Source organism: Mercenaria mercenaria, chromosome 17 (assembly GCF_021730395.1).
Source record: "Mercenaria mercenaria strain notata chromosome 17, MADL_Memer_1, whole genome shotgun sequence".
In the NCBI taxonomy this organism is placed as follows: Eukaryota; Metazoa; Mollusca; class Bivalvia; order Venerida; family Veneridae; genus Mercenaria; species Mercenaria mercenaria.
In genome coordinates, this window is record NC_069377.1 from 4783321 (window position 1) to 4801061 (window position 17741).

The following is a 17741-nucleotide window of genomic DNA, read 5'->3' on the forward strand; positions in this document are numbered from 1 at the left end:
CACTTCAAAAGATATAAGGGTGTTAAATTGAGCATTATGAGAGTGCGGAATATATAATTTATAACCAAATCTGTCAAGACCTTCTATTTCGGTGTAAGAGATAAAAAAACGAAACCAAACTTTCGCTGTTTTATTCAGATTTTAGTTACATCATGAAATGATAGACTGAATATGAAAATGATTAATTTTGAGGCTATGTAGCGACTGACTCAACAAAAAATGCGCAACATTAATTATGTTCTTATAACAACAGTGAATATTATACCTGCAAGAGAGGAGAACAAGAGAGGGTTGTGCTTAAAGCCTTTCATGTTTACAAGTAGGGGTTAATGATTCAAATGATTCAACGTTTTTATTGTCATACCAAAAATAAATTGAAATATTATACTGTTAAGCAAAGGAATGTCTCTGATTTATCTTATACAATCAAATTTATGCATATTCACCATGCGTTGAAGGGTTCATTTTTTTTCCTAGGTGTTAACTTTCAAAGTTATGCAAATGTCTTCATTTACCCATTTTCTTAATACTAAATTTGAAAATAGGCCATTAAATGTATATAAAATTACATAGGTATATTTGATACACAGACTGTCGAAGCCGTATATGATAGGAGAAATATATCTGATTGTCCCCGAAGCGGTAGGCAATGATTTTTGCTCAGATTTGCGGCTGAAATTCAACTCGAATTCATGCATGGCATTTACAAAATTGTAACCAGCAGATCTTCATATACCCGAATCAATGCGGAGTTTCCCACAACCCAGTCAATGCAGGACACCACATACCCTATCCATGTCGCACGTATACAATTGAGACTCATATACCTGAATCAACGCAAGTCGAACAGTGGTAACCCCATACCTCAATCAATGTAGCACAAAAGTAGTTGAGGCTCCCATAAAATCTATGTAGTGCATAAGCACTTGAGATTCCCATACCCAAGTCCATGCAGAGCATAAACACTTGGAATTCCCATACCCAAGTCCATGCAGAGCATAAGCACTTGGGATTCCCATACCCAAGTCCATGCAGAGCATAAGCATGGATTCCATACCCAATCCAGCAGAATAAGCACTTGGATTCCCATACCCAAGTCCATGCAGAGCATAAGCACTTGGGATTCCCATACCCAAGTCCATGCAGAGCATAAGCACTTGGTATTCCCATACCCAAGTCCATGCAGAGCATAAGCACTTGAGATTCCCATACCCAAGTCCATGCAGAGCATAAACACTTGGAATTCCCATACCCAAGTCCATGCAGAGCATAAGCACTTGGAATTCCCATACCCAAGTCCATGCAGAGCATAAACGCTTAGAATTCCCATACCCAAGTCCATGCAGAGCATAAGCACTTGAGATTTCCATACCCAAGTCCATGCAGAGCATAAACACTTGGAATTCCCATGCACTTATATTCATACGAAATGGTGTCCGAAAATGACAAAGGCGACGGGCGTTTTTATATAGTTCATAGAAAAAAAATCCTGCAACAAGCGCGAAATCAAGGATTTGAAAAGGTCTTTGAATTTGAAAAAGATGAAAAAGAAGAGACTTTAGCAGTATTTTGTATAAAACATAATTATAACAAACACATTTACTAATATTTATTATTAATCCGTTTTCATTTTTGTCTGAAATTTTGATCAGGAGGCATGTCCCTTTAAAGTACCAACAGACAAACGAACCTCAGAGAAGTTCTAATATCCTGTAGAATACATAACCCGCTGTAAGATAAAACGTCAAAATAAGACAATGCCATAACATAATTACAAACGAAATAAATCACTTCAGTTGACTTTAATTCTCTTCCCCTTGATAGTTGAGAACTTAACATATCATATCTCCTTTTAGATATGCCTCTTATTCAAAACCTAAAAACTGTGAAATTGTAAAGACATTAAATATTTATTAATTAGAACTTCAAAGAGGCCGTCTAGTCGCTTAATGATAAAGATATGTACTTAACTATCAATATACTAATGTTTAGATACAAGGGTCTTTACAGCACTGGTGATCCATGGACGTTTTAGATTACGGCAGAAAGACGAGGTGTCTAGGGTTACTTAAGGTTGCACAGTAGTTTATCGGTCGGTTAAGTCTTGATGGATAGAACTCACATTTTGTGAATTCCCCTATGACCATATAGTTACCCCCTGTTGAGGGTTACGTGTTTTCTCCCATTGCAAATAAGTTATTGTCTCTGTCAAATCCTTTTTAATCCATCTGCAATAAATTACATTCAGTAGTGTCACTTGCCATTGCATAAATTGCCCTGTAAAGTCTGCAACCACTTGGCATTATTTTCTGTTTTAAATTAATAGACGCGTTATGATAATCGGCAATTTCCGTGAGATTACGCAACTTCCGCATGCGATTTCGGCATCCTTCGGTCATCACAAAAAATGATTTTCCATAACAACCGAAGAATGCCGAAATCGCGTACGAAGAACACGTCTAAACGAACGGAAGTTGTTGATTGTCATAAGGCGCCCACTACCTTAATATTGTCATAAGGCGCCCACTACCTTAATATTGCCATAAGGCGCCCACTACCTTAATATTGTCATAAGGCGCCCACTACCTTACTATTGTCATAAGGCGCCCACTACCTTACTATTGTCATAAGGCGCCCACTACCTTAATATTGTCATAAGGCGCCCACTACCTTAATATTGTCATAAGGCGCCCACTACCTTAATATTGTCATAAGGCGTCCACTACCTTAATATTGTCATACGGCGCCCACTACCTTAATATTGTCATAAGGCGCCCACTACCTTAATATTGCCATAAGGCGCCACTACCTTAATATTGCCATAAGGCGCCCACTACCTTAATATTGCCATAAGGCGCTCACTACCTTAATATTGTCATAAGGCGCCCACGACCTTAATAGTTCAGATTCAGCGACAAAAGCTATGTCACAAAAAAAGTTAACCGAATGAATACGAAAGTCAAAAAGATGCATAACTTTTCGAAAAAGAAAAAAAAAGGTTTCTGAAGCTTGAGAACTGTATGTCACTTAACCGCAGTGAATAATGTATTCCCACAAGTGGTTATTGAGATACCAGCTAACATACTAAAACTTATTCAAAATTTACTAAATCGAAAAAGGGGCATAGCCTTGTAATAGTGCAAAATAAAGTTATTGAACCTCTGCTTCAAAACGAACAAGTGTACCATGTATTAACTCATTCCCAATAGTGGTGACCAAGATACTAGCTTACCTACATAAACTGTACCAAACATTGGTAAGATCAAAAAGGGACACCACTCAGAAAAAAAAAACAAAGTAGAGTTATGTAACCTGCATTTCAAATCATCACAACGAACAAGTGTGTGAAGTGTCAGCTCATTTGAAATAGTGGTTACAAAGTTACCAGCTTACATTAAAGTCTTTACCGAAAATAGCTTAGTCGAAAAAGGGACATAACTTAGCAAAAATACAAAACAGAGTTATGGAACATGTGCAGTGCATGTCAGATCAGCACAGTGAACAGGTCTGTGAAGTTCCAATTCATTTTTAAAAAAAGTACTGAGATACCTTCTTGTATACTAAAACCTAACCAAATCAAAGCGTGGGCCGACGAATGAGTCCACTATTTGATTTTTTTTTAATCGAGCTAATTACGCGAGCTGTCTTAATTAGTTATTAATCGAGTAGACTAGTTCAGACTGTCTCAATAGATTATGATTGATTAAATACTTGCCACTGAATTCAATATACACATTCAGCGACCATTTGTCACTGTATTTTTTATTGAAATCAGTGTTTACTGATGATTAAGCCACTAGCTGGCCATGTTGTTTTCAGTCAGCATTCGAGAAGCTGGGATTTTAATACGTGTACGTGTAATTATTATTCGAGTGGCCCGCTGTCCGTAAATTAACACATGTTTAAACAGAATATATACATGTTTATCGAGCCCGAGATTTAAAAAATAAAACATCCTATTTATTTAATTTTTGTTGTTGTTGTTGTTTCTGTTGTTGTTCGAGTAACAGTTACGTGTTTTCTTACTGAAAGAACAAGAAGGTGATTATTTAATAATTTAATAATTAACAAAAAAGCTTAAAATTGTAACCACTTCAAGGCATGAACTGTCCATAGAGTAAAGACTTCACTATAAACTTGTCACAGATTGATGGGCTTATGATACAATAAAGTAAAATATTTCGTATTTCTTTAAACGATTTAGATATAAAATAGCTCAACATAAAAGACTGTTTCTTTCTGTAAAATCAAAAGCATGCAAATTTTATAAATTTAGACAAAAAATAACTACCATTAATACATAATATCCTTAATGTAAAATGTCTTATTTTAGAGTAGCGGTATAATGAAACATTGTTTGAAAGTCCGCAAACTTCAAACGAAGTAAACTTACATACACCATGAGCATTTTTCATTCATTACGAAAATGAAATATCTAATTGGCAAAAGGAAAATTTGATTGACATTTCAAAATGATTTTAAAATCCCGCCCCGAAATTTATCAAGTCCACAGGCGGCTTAAGGATTTTAATAGAGATAACTGATCGTACCGAGGATAAAACAGAATTTTCAATAAAATAATCAGCTATTAATCACGAGAAATGATTTAAGAGGGTTTTTTATATAGTGAAGCATCTGGAAAAGCGGTGTTTTTTTATTTTTCATGTCGTTTACTCATAGGCCGTACATGGGCTGTGGTTTAAAGAAGATAATTATTTTTTTCTACAAATGAAATGATATTAAACAAAAAAAATGCAATGGAAGTGTAGAGACCACGTGTATCATTTAAAAAGGTATATATAAGTGAGATATTCAATGCTAGTGAAGTACTGATTGTGCTTTGAGCACGGCGACATCAATAGGTAGAAGACGGTATCGTTAATACCGCATTAATTGAAGATGTTTATAGCAGAATCTTTTCTTTTTGTTTAAATCAAAGAATATTGTCTGGGAATATTTCTATTTTTCTTACGAGAACAACTGTTAGATATTCTTAAATCAGGAGGATAAAATCGTACGAGTTAAAAATGCTTCCGGAGTTTGATACGAAATCCAGTGAGCTGTGGGACTCGTTAAGGTGCAGCTCGTGTGAGAGCAGGACGGTGTCATATGGTTCGCGCTCTCGTGCTGTAGCACATGCAGTCTCGAGATCTCGTGCAGTAGTGGTAGTTGTTATATTCAGTGTAATTCATACTTTGACAGTTAGGGTATCAGCGAGTTCTCATCGCGGCTTTGACATGTGTGAACCTATTGAGATCCCGCTGTGTGCGGGTATGCCGTACAACATGACTCGGATGCCGAACCATTTACACCACAGTACACAGGAAAACGCACGTTTAGCTATAGAACCCTATGGTGAACTTATAAAACAGAACTGCAGTGCGGACTTACTTTTTTTCTTATGTGCAATGTTTGCACCAATATGTACGCCTCATTTTCAGAAAGCCGCCATACCGCCGTGTCGGTCGGTGTGCGAGCGGTCGAGACGTGGGTGTGAGCCTCTTATGAACAAATATAATTTTTCATGGCCAGTAGATTTGGACTGTAATCTACTTCCAGAATATGATAAAGGTGTTTGTGTATCTCCGGAAGCTATAGTGTCGTCTATGCCTACAGGTTAGTTTTTGTTTTGTCTATTAATTATTCATTAATGTATATATTTCTTTTAATCTTGAATACGCTTTGAAAGAAGTTGAATTAAGGTTAAAGAATCTATATATGTGATGTATGAAACATTTAAATCAGGAATTCAATGAATGGTAGGACGAAAAAATTATTATACCGCTGTAATTCAATGCTTATTTTAATGTCATTGGACACGTTTACTGCTTGTATTAAGATACTCGTATTAAATAAATGAAAACATTTTAACGTTAGCGTACGGTGCAAGTTAAATGTATTACACTTTGGTACAATAAGTCAAAGTTTGTTCCACATGCGACTGATGTGTTTTTCACTTGTACCATGACTCGAACCAGCGTCCCCGCCGGGCTGGTTATAGTTTATTTTTGGATTTAGTCAGTGCTCGTGCGTTCGATCTTATTGTTGGTGTCGTTCTTCGTGTCACTGTTGAAACACAAAGAGAAGAAAGTTAGCCAATTCATTTATGTATGTCCACTCTATTATTAGATTAAAGTATTAAACAGTCATGAAATTATAGATTAAAGTAGGTTTAACCCTGTTTTATACATTTTTCATTAACCAGTTTGAAACTATGTACCAACTATTGTTGAAATCCGGATATATGAATGTTGATTGTCCTGTAAACAGGAATTTGGCCAGATGTTGTAAAGATTAATGCAAACGGGGTATAGGGAATCAGTGTATACGGGGTATAACAGGAGTTGGTGTATTTGGGGTACAGAAGGAATAGTATAAACCGGTTAACATAGGGATCAGTGTATAAGGGATATCAATAATCAGTGTAAACGGGCTACTAGGGATACGTATCATTCGGTTATCAAATTAATTGGTGTAAACGGGGTCTCTGGAATCATCAGGTGTCATTGTAAATGGGGTATCAGGAATCAGTGTAAACGGGGTATAGGAAGTCAGTGTAAATAGGGTATTAGGAGCCAATGTTAAATGGGGTATCGGTAATCGATGTAAACAGTGTATAAGGAGTCAGTGTAAAAGGGGTATTAGGAGCCAGTGTAAACGAGGTATGAGAAATCGATGTAATCGGGGCATCAGAAATCGGTGTAACGGGGTATCAGGAGCCAGTGTTAACGTGGTATTAGGAATCTGTGTAAACAGGGCATCATGAATCGGTGTAGACGGGATATCAGGAATCAGTGTAAACGGGTCATCAGGATTTATTGTAAACGGGGCATCAGGAGTCAGTTTAAACGGGGTATCAGTTATTAATGTGAACGGGTTATTACAGGAAACAAAAAAAGTAATCCAGGAGCAATATATAAGGTTATAAGGTATCAGAGACTCTCAAAGCGCTTATTTCTGCTGTCATTCAGTAGCTTTGCTACATGGGAATATAAAAGTTTTTCAATCGATTAAGCGTTAAAGGATAAGCAACTGTCCAACGCTGATATTACTTTATGTTTCACTTTTGAAGTTCTCTGATGAACTATTAAAGTAGTTAACATCAAAAACCTATCTCTTTACATACTGCCAAACCCAAAAGATTTAGACCTCAAAGAGATATTTCAAAAGACACCGACGAAGTTTGAACTTCTTTGAATCTATCTTTAATAAAACTGTGATGAAAACAGTTTGTCGATATGGCATCTATATTTGTGGAGATAAATAAAAGGTCAAACTATTTTTAGGAGAGAAGAAATAAACCTCCGCCGTAATCTACATATTCATTCATAAAATCACTTATTTTCTAAATGCGAAATTTATTTGAGAGTATTAGATAGATGATATCAATGTAAAGGTAAATCATTGATAGAACGGAATTAGTCCAGACCTTTTGATGTTTACAGGGTCGTAGATGTTTTCTTAACGTTTTGGCATAAGTTCTTTCTGAAGTGTTAGATTTTTAAAGTCCCAGAGTGCGTCAAATTATCTGATGTTCAAAAACGATAAAGATGTTTTCGAAATGGCGACTTATCAATAATAACCTCCGCTCACAGTTTCAATGAACTTATTAAAGGGAGATAATTATAGCTATTAAAGTTATTTCAAATTCGTAAGCGCGGTTAAATCTTCCAAGTCAGTTCCGTGATTACAATGTTATTACATAAAAATATATGAAGAACATTTAGTTGTTTCAGTTTAAGATCGAAATACAATTATGTTCACAATTTACATCACTTACGTGGCAAACTTCTGTAGAGGTGATAGAATAACATGTTTTTCACGTGTTCAAGAACAATAAATTCAAACGATGTAGACTGTATAAACCATAAATCAGTCGTTCGATTAAGATCTGCATTCCATGATATGAATTTCAGGAGATAAACTTTTTTTGCGCATTCTTCAGTATAAAATCCAAAACAACAAAGCGTAACCTACCGTAGTATGATAATTATGTAGATTCTTGTCGCCAATTGGTTTCCGTAGAATTTTCAGAGCTAGGATCGCTAGATAATCTGTCCATGCGATACCAGTTTCAAAGAAAACTGACCTTTTTGTTCAAAGTGAGATGAATTGAATATACTTGACTTTATTTCTTTAATCACTATTTAGGAAAAGATTATGTGCATCATCAAAAGCAAGATTCAAACAATTTGCTCTTAACTACCAACTTTGATGTGCTAGGTTTTATTTGCCACCCGTTTTTGGCGTGGACGTTTTACTGTTTGCCTTCATTTACCTATCAAAATATAATACTGGATGAAACGATTACATCCTATTAGTATCTCTTTTGTGGCTACTCCTTCACACGCCTATATCTCACGGTGTTTTTATGTATATGACATTTGTCACGATATAAGGGACCATCTTGCAGAATGACGTTATAATTGACGTTTAGTTTATACTAACTTGTTTTAGCTCAATTGTGATGAAAGCTTTAAGCTTATTGAAGCCACTCTCGAGTCCGCTTCATGGAAAAACCAGTACTGGTGTCATATGAGATGTCATGGTCGTGACCCCAGTGGGGCTCGAACCCTGGAATCATTGAGCGGCCGACACCTTATCCACTAGACCACCGCTCCCCTTTGACGTTTGAGGCGCTTTATATCAAATCCTTTTTAACGTGACGACTCGCATATCGGCCCTGTAGTACCATAAGTAAAGATAAGGTACTTCTGCATGCTCGGATCAATTTTTTCTACAATGCAGAATTTGATTAAAAAACTTTCAGACTATACTAAGAAATTTCGACAAATAAAAAGAATAGTCAGTGTGTTTGATCATTTTGATGAAATTCTCTCGTATAGGTTTTTGCCACAGTTTAGAGTTTAATGAAACTTTTCGAGGTTGTAAATCAACATACTTTTATATGGTTAAATATAATGTATGAATAAGCGCCTTCCGTATGCAGGACCTAGGCTTAATTCTATATTATCAGAATAAATGCAAACCCCTACGCAGTGATCTACCTTTCCGCTACGCTCTTTATGAGAACGTAGCGGCAAGGGAGATCACTGCGTAGACGTGTTAAACCATTCCTTCCTCTTTATCAAACATGCAGAACTACCTTAACGTTTCTCGAGGCATATTTTTTATTGAAAGTTCACTTAAACAGCAGGCCTAAGCCTTTTTGAATTACGTTCGAGTTCGCTGCCATGGAAAAGCCAAAGCTGATGTTTGCTGAGTGGTGTGCCATGACACACCCACCCCCCACCTCCACCCCTGTTACACGCAGTATGTGTGGGACACGCATGTTGGTGTTAATAATACTACAGTCTGCGCAACGTCACTTTAAATTTTTAAGTTCCCATTTATCATGACACGTAACTTGCATAAACATATCCGCTTTCAGTGACTAATAATTATTACATAATTTCATGAAACAGGCAAATGAAAATGCATTTCAAATTTAGTGCACTTTGTTGCAACAGTATATGAGCTGCGCCATGATAAAACCAACATAGTGCATTTGTGACCAGCATGGATCCAGACCAGCCTGGGCATCCGCACAGTCTGGTCAGGATCCATGCTGTTCGCTTACAGTTTCTCTAATTGCAATAGGCTTTGAAAGCCAGACTGCGTGGATGCAAATGCACTATGTTGGTTTTCTCATGGCACGGCTCATATAGTTAGGCGTTTCCGGTTTTTGTAAAACAATTACTGGTCCTCACGACATTTCGTCCATCTTGGAGAGAGGAAAAAAACAGGATTTATAGAAACACAATTTAACCGCAACAGACATGAAAACATTAAAAAATACAAAGTGTATGTCCTGGCTGCAAGAGTTTTTGTTTAAAAACATATATCTTCACATCACAAAACATGTGAACATCTGCAAAAAGAAGCTTTGAAAGTCTTATACCAGGATGAAATGGTTATTTTATTGACGGTGTTGTTATAAAATAACATAGCCGTTGGGTCAGTCAAATGAGAAGCATTGAGAAAGACAGAAAACTGGCAACTGGAGCATTGCTTTAAGTGACTGATAGAAGAGAAGGGATTTAATTCTACAAAAACATTAAAAGCGTCAGGAGTTATCTCCTATGAACAAATCATTTGGAAACATAGACTAACGGCCAATATATGCCCAGCAGTCATTATTAACCTCAGTTCCTGCAAAGTCAGTTTCGCTAAATTCTCAAATTTCATTTGTATTTTTTTTCTTTCAGAAAACACACAATCTTCAGAAGAGACCAGCCCTACACGGTCGAACCCAAAGAAAGGTATAAACTATTTCTGTTTTCGATGCTGCGATTTTTGCCCAATTTCACGTGTATGGTGACTTGATCCTGCTCTCGTTTTTACTATTTTGAGCAAAAAAAGTATTGAACACTTAACACCAAAACTGAATACTGTATTAATTATTACTGTCAAATTTAGTAAATTTGGCGGGAAAAGAAACGCGAAGATAGACGCACAATTCATGCACAATATGAACTCAAGCGCTGCTTTTTTGCATTCTGAATCATGCCGACAGTTATATATATGTACACAGTACATTTCTTGTATATGATAGACCATTCTTGGCCAAATCATGCCGGTACTCATTTGTCCCGTATTTTTCTATTTTTCAGATTGCAAATGCACATCAAGAAATAAACCAACGAAAAAGGCTTATAAGAAGGGAAATTACGATTTTGGTAAGACTTGTTTTTCTCTTAAGGTAGTGGACCCATAATGGCATTTGGGAAATTACGTTTTCTCCGTATGCGATTTCGGCATTCCTCGTTTTTTTACGGAAAGCTATGTGCGCGCGGAGCTATATTTAGGTCCGAAGTATGCCGAATTGCCTAACGAAAGAATACCTAATTACACGAAAATTGCCGATTGCCATAACGGGTATGAAATATTCCCATTGGGCTTTGATCTCACAAGCTCGGTCAAACTTGTACAAAACGACCAAACTTAGGAGAGTCACAGAGAGAAAGAGAGTGGCCTTTAACCGCAGGCGGTTTTTAAACGGCTGGTCTTTAATAGGTTAAAGGAAATGCATTTATTCGAATACCAGGCATGGATAACGAAATTCTGGATAGAAGAGAAAGTTTTGTTTTCACATCAGGTTATTACACTTATAAATCACAAAAATGACACATTTGCACAGTAAAAGTTTGGTTAATTACAAATACCCTTACATTTTGATACCCTAACGCGTAATTATAGTAAATGGATACTGTTATAATTAATAGTTTTCTAACAAATAAATGACAAAGGATAATGATTTATGACGTCTGCTTTGTAAAATGTGCAAACTCACCGTCTGGAGCTCGCCAGACACGTGGATTTTCCTAATTAAAGAGAAAAGCACAGATTAAAGACAGACGTGGATTAACAGATAGAATACCTGCGATTAGTGAAGAGTTTGTAAATTTTACGCATAATTTGAACTTGCAAAAAAATAGTCGTATTTTTTTCTTCACATTCTCTTTGTATTTTCTCTATCGTGATCATATAAAAGGTTGCTTTGTATAGCAAGTTCAGAACTATTCCCTTCTTTAAAGACGTTGGAGAATTGGACTTTTTAACTGAATATGGAAAAGCATTATAATTTTAGTGAGGTTGAAATTGAATTCATTTCTGGGTACGCGTACGGGTAGGATTTTATTATACATTCAAATATATAAGCAGCCAGTTTAAAATATAGAACACTGCAATTCGAGCCAGATTTTTACGTGGACGCGTTCATCAAACACTTGTAAAACCTTATTTTCACGTTCAAACCGTACACATATGAGCCGTGCCATGAGAAAACCAACATAGTGGCTTTGCGACCAGCATGGATCCAGACCAGCCTGCGCATCCGCGCAGTCTGGTCAGGATCCATGCTGTTCGCTAACAGTTTCTCCAATTCCAATAGGCTTTAAAAGCGAACAGCATGGAGCCTGACCAGACTGCGCGGATGCGCAGGCTGGTCTGGATCCATGCTGGTCGCAAACCCACTATGTTGGTTTTCTCATGGCACGGCTCATATTTATGTGTACTAAGTCATTCGCCAGTTTTTAGTACACGTACAAGTACTGGAATTTCAGTGTCAAAGAAAATGCTTATCATCCCTATGACATATGAGAGTTCTGTCAGAATTATAGGGAAAGGGCACGTCATGCCGTCTGTAAATGATATATTAAACGAAGATTTCAAGACGACCCTATGCACACAATCATAAACTGCTTTGATTTGTGAACATGGGATCGAAGTAACTGGTTCGAGTTATCTATCTTAATTTGTTTTTAAGTACATATGTCATCAAATGCGGATTTTTAAAAGCCGGGATTTGAATACGCCATGCAGCACCTTAGTCACTTCTACCATGAATCAACTACATTTTTGAGTACATGTATCTTTTTAAGTAACATTTTAGTCAAGCTGGCGCACTTTGATATTTGAATTTGTAGTATTTACTAATTATTTTATTACTGATGTTAATATGTTTGTCACCTCGTATAATATTATCTGAAAACTTCAAAGAAAACGGGAGAAGTCAAATTTACATTATTCTTTCTAATTTGCATATTTTTGACATAAGACTTTTTATTTCGTTGTAATCATTGGCAGCTAAATTAAAAGTAATTACTTTTACGAGGAAATCTTCTAAACGAATTCTTAACCTATTGACCGTACTGTCAGTCGTGACAATATTAACATTTAAGCTCTCTACGCCATTTGAATTTTAGTACTAGCACCCACGCAACAGGAACCTTTCCTTGATTTAGTATAATTTGGTCATGTAATTATTTATCACAACTTCTCACATATTATTACCTCCCTTTAATACTAGTAGTTCGTCTTTGTTGCGTAAATGAAGGCATAACTGTGAAAAAAAAGAACCTATTTTACAAAATAATGAAAACTCTCCGTTTGCATGTAATGAGTATCTCGTATCTACACGTGTACGATCTGTACGAACCGGAAGTCTCTTATACCCGCCAAAGGCCTTGTCCCCGGTCTTCGTCCTGTTTCCAGTTGATGAAATATATAGTGTTAAACATTTTCCTTATTGAAAAGTAATGTTAACCTTCTTATGTTTTCAGCGATTGGGTGTTTAGTGAGAAGCATAACAAATATAGACGATAACAACACGGTTATACGGGTGGCCGTAGACAAAATCTTACAGCGCGGGAAAGTTCATTTACAGGAAAGGCGGGAAATCGACATGTGGGCAAACTCCGACTGTGTCTGTCCGTCGTTGAGAGTAAATAGGCAATATCTAATTATTGGGGAGGAAGAAGTTTTACTCAACAGGCTTAAGTTCAGCGACAATAGCCTCGTAACCAGATGGAAAAGTAAATGGGAAAAGAAGTTCAAGGTTAGTGGTAAATTTTATGATTAATTATCATCAGAGCTTGAAGTATCCACCCCGCAAAAAGAGCAAGTTCTGGTATTATAGATAGGTCTCGACGTCTTGGTCGGTGCTGGATTTGAACCCGCGACATACGATGTAAGCTTCTGGTATCTTTTCTGCTGGATGGGATTTTGTTCGTTAGATTTCAGTAGGAAAGCCGAAATACATTTCTTTTTTCTTCCATTTTATATTTAGCGCACGTATAATACATTAGTTTTATAAGAAAAGAAACGTTATTTTAACCCAACTGAGATTTTTTTCAACAGAGATGGACAGATAACAAGACAAAAGGGAGAAAGAAGGGACGAAAGCGTAAAAACAAACGCTGCAAAAAGGGCAAATGCAGAAAAAATAATTCAAAAGAAAAGTTACGCTGCAGGGTGGAACAAAAAGACGAGTCCAATACGAGAATAAAATGTGTACGGACAGAGAGAAAAAATAGTGAAAATAAAATGGCCAATTCATCGAAACGGAGAAAGAAAAACAAAAATCGTAAAAAGAATAAAACGTATGTATTCCATACTATAGAAACATTTTTATGAGAAAATAAAAGCTTTTTTTAAAAAAAACAACAACAACAAAAAACGGACGAACCAGTTTTATATCCGCCTTGCTAAAGTCATTTAAGTAAAGAATTTCAAGCACGTCACGCTCATCGATGATTTGCACGTGCCTGCTTGCTTACACCTGCTGTAATCAACATTTGGTAAAAGTAATGTTTTTCATTTCGTTTGTGCTGTGGCAGCCTTACCAGGTTGTGGTCTAAGCTACCGTGAAAATTCATTCTGTTTACAAATATCATTTGTACATAGCAAAAATTATTTATGTCGCTGTGAAATCGCCTTCACCACATCACTGATTTTAATTTTTACAGTACGTGTGTAAGAGCTTGACATGACAAAAAGTGCAACTTCTACTGACCGCTGAAACAAAGAGCAGCGGTGTAACATGTATCATATTACCCAGTAGATATATAATATAACCCTGTAGGTAGTATGTAAAACATAATCTTTTTTTTTCTTTTAAAGGAAGACGAATCCTAACAGTACCGGGAAATGAGTTTGTTGTTGATGATGTGGTCAACATCCAGTCCTTGTGCACGGAAAAATCGTGCATTATGTGCAATTTCACCTGAGGAGAAATTCTGTTGTTAAAATACTTTGTCAAGGGAAGTAACAAAGACATGTTTATTTCTATGCTCTGTAAGCCTCCTTCGGTTTCTTCCCTTGTTTGTTTTATTACTACGCATGAAAGCAGTGCCTGTGATTAAATGTTTATTAGTCCCCTACTGGTTGAAAACCAGTTTTGGGGACTATAGGAATGCTCTTTTCCGTCATTCCGTCTTTCCGTCATTCCGTCATTCTGTCATTCCGTCATTCCGTCATTCCGTCCGTCCGCAATTTCGTGTCCGGTCCATAACTCTGTCATCCATGAAGGGATTTTAATATTACTTGGCACAAATGTTCCCCATGATGAGACGACGTGTCATGCGCAAAACCCAGACCCCTAGCTCAAAGGTCAAGGTCACAATAGGAGGTCAAAGGTCAACAGGGCTTTTTTCCTGTCCGGTCCACAACTCTCCCATCCTTGAAGGGATTTTAGTATTACTTGGCACAAATGTTCCCCATGATGAGATGATGTGTCGTGCGCAAATCCCGGACCCCTAGCTCAAAGGTCAAGGTCACAATTGGAGGTCAAAGGTCAACAGGGCTTTTTTCCTGTCCGGTCCATAACTTCCCATCCATGAAGAGATTTTAGTATTACTTGGCACAAATGTTCCCAATGAGGAGACGATGTGTCATGCGCAAAACCTGGACCCCTAGCTTAAAGGTCAAGGTCACAATTGGAGGTCAAAGGTCAACAAGGCTTTTTTCCTGTCCGGTCCATAACTCTCCCATCTATGAAGGGATTTTAATATTACTTGGCACAAATGTACCTCATAATAAGACGATGTGTCATGCACAACTTTCAGACCCCTAGCTCAAAGGTCAAGGTCACACTTAGCAGTCAAATGTTAACATAGCATGAACAGGGTCTGTTTCGTGTCCGGTCCATAACTCTGACATTCATTAAGGGATTTTAATATTACTTAGCACAAGTGTTCCCCATGATGAGACGACGTGTCATGCGCAAATCCCGGACCCCTAGCTCAAAGGTCAAGGTCACAATTGGGGGTCAAAGGTCAACAGAGTTTTTTTCCTGTCCCGTCCATAACTCTGCCATCCATGAAGGGATTTTAATATTACTTGGCACAAATGTTTCCCATGATGAGACGACGTGTCATGCGCAACCCCCAGTACCCAGCTTAAAGGTCAAGGTCACACTTTGAGATCAAAGGTCAAGAGGATTTTTTTCCTGTCCGGTCTATAACTTTGTCATGCAAAGCAGGATTTAGATATCAGTTGGCACAAATATTCCCCTGGATGAGACAACATGTCATGCGCAAGAACCAGGTCCCTAGGTCTAAGGTCAAGGTCATATTTAGAGGTCAAAGGTCAAATTCAAGAATGACTTTGTGACTTTGTACGGAATATTTCTTCTTCATGCATGGAGGGATTTTGATGTAACTTGGACCAAATGTTCACCACCATGAGGCACCCTTGTTTTTAGAATTACGTCCCTTTGTTGTTACTATAAATAGATTTTATTGTAACTTTTTTATTACTGGCGGTAGAGAAAAATCGAGACCACTTTTCTGTGGTACAGCATGCATGTTACATCCAATTTTTAGGTGTATTTTGACCTATCTCTACCTGGTAAAGAGTTTCTTGTGGACTTATATTATTATTATTTTTTTTTTTTTTTTTTTTTTTTTTTTTAAAGATTAATTTCCCTTTGTTGTTACTATAAATAACTTACATGATAACATTTTTATAATCAGCCAAAAAAATTCAATATGAAAACAACTGTGGGTTTTTATATATGCACATTTTAATCCAAGTGTGTTGTTATAATGTTATAACATATTGTATATGTAGTACAATATTGTTTATACATCTTTGACAGATATCAGTTCATTATGTTATACTGCAGTAGAAAAAATTAGGTGCCTTCCAGTAGGGGACTTTGTATTGCATAGCAATACTTCATTCACTTGTTTTATTTATAATCGTTTCATAAATTGTTTATAAGATTACAGCGTAAACAATGAGAGTGCCAGAAATTCAAAAATTCCAAATATGATATACTAGTATCTATAGTACCTTTTATGGCATCCTCACGTGAGAATAGGCCGTGCAAATGAATATCGCAATGTTTAGAATTCAAAATTAAACTGTGTCGTATTTTTTTTTACAGTTTTAGGGTACTTAAACTTTCAAGTACCAAATTTTCGAAAAATTATTCAGATGGTTCCTTTCAACGTGTAGATACTTTTGAAATAATGAGTTAGTTTTAGTGCGTGTCTTATTTACATGACTTGCAAGCTACGACTAAGAAACAAATGTTTCAATGAAAGTATCTCTTAAGAGGATCTCCTAAAAGAGGACATAACTCAGACTTTACAGAAAACGGGGGTAATTTGGGATTGACGTCAGATTGTTTTTGTCTTTTAACCCTTACCCTGCTAAATTTCTATAATGAACTTGTCCATCTTTCAATTTGGACAGTACCATTAACTGTCAATAGGGGTGCTTACCAATAAAGATACTGACTGAATGGCGAACAGTGCAGTTCATGATCAGACTACACGGATGTGCAGGCTGATCATGATCTACACTGGTCGCAAAGGCAGAATCAATTGTGTCCAGCATGATAAGGGTTAATGGCAGTAGCCTGTAGCGAAAAGGAATTTCTGAATTTCAACCTGTTATGACGTATGTATGCATTTACATGAAGTTTCTAATAAAATATGTACAAAAAAATCTGATTAAATAAAACGGAATGAAAATCTGTTAGTCTTTCTTACCATCAGAACTTGTTAGTTCCTATTCATCCAAAAACAGCTTTTTGTCCTTCACTACATAGAACTTACAACACCGCAGAAACAAAAATATTCTTTCGCCCCCACCCCAACTTAGAGCGGACGCAGTGGCCAAATCTGACTACGAAACTAGGGGTCGTGAGTTTGAGCCCCTCGGCTCCTCCAACGAAAAATTACTTATACTAACATTTGGATAAGAGGCCCCTGTATGGGTGTTTTACGCCTGGAGCGCTAAAGAGCCAATGAAGTTTCTGGAAATAAAGGGTCTTCTCTGTCTTGCACTATCCTCCCATTAACAGTCTCCGGGAGGAGTCTCCCATAGTGGTTATTGGTGGCGACAATGAATAAGCTTGATACACATACATACACGCACACACACACCCTACTCTGAGAAATTGTCATTCTCTGCAAGTAGTTGGCAATTCCTCCATACAAATCTGAAGT

General features: G+C 36.9%; 1 protein-coding gene across 1 annotated transcript; it reads left to right on the forward strand.

The window, feature by feature from the left end:
- The first annotated feature begins 4539 nt into the window (after positions 1–4539).
- Positions 4540–14648, forward strand: LOC123536874 (secreted frizzled-related protein 3-like). Its single transcript, XM_045320364.2, has 6 exons — positions 4540–5616; positions 10209–10262; positions 10614–10679; positions 13065–13339; positions 13642–13883; positions 14404–14648. The coding sequence occupies exons 1-6, from the start codon at positions 5028–5030 to the stop codon at positions 14432–14434; spliced, it is 1257 nt and encodes a 418-aa protein (XP_045176299.2). The 5' UTR covers positions 4540–5027; the 3' UTR covers positions 14435–14648.
- The last annotated feature ends 3093 nt before the right edge of the window (positions 14649–17741 follow it).

Bases quoted from the DNA above. Each gene is read 5' to 3' on its own strand.
- LOC123536874 (XM_045320364.2), top strand. From the start codon at position 5,028: ATGCTTCCGGAGTTTGATACGAAATCCAGTGAGCTGTGGGACTCGTTA. The intron at 10,680-13,064 runs GTAAGACTTGTT...TTATGTTTTCAG, and splicing joins GAAGGGAAATTACGATTTTG to CGATTGGGTGTTTAGTGAGA. The intron at 13,340-13,641 runs GTTAGTGGTAAA...TTTTTTCAACAG, and splicing joins AATGGGAAAAGAAGTTCAAG to AGATGGACAGATAACAAGAC.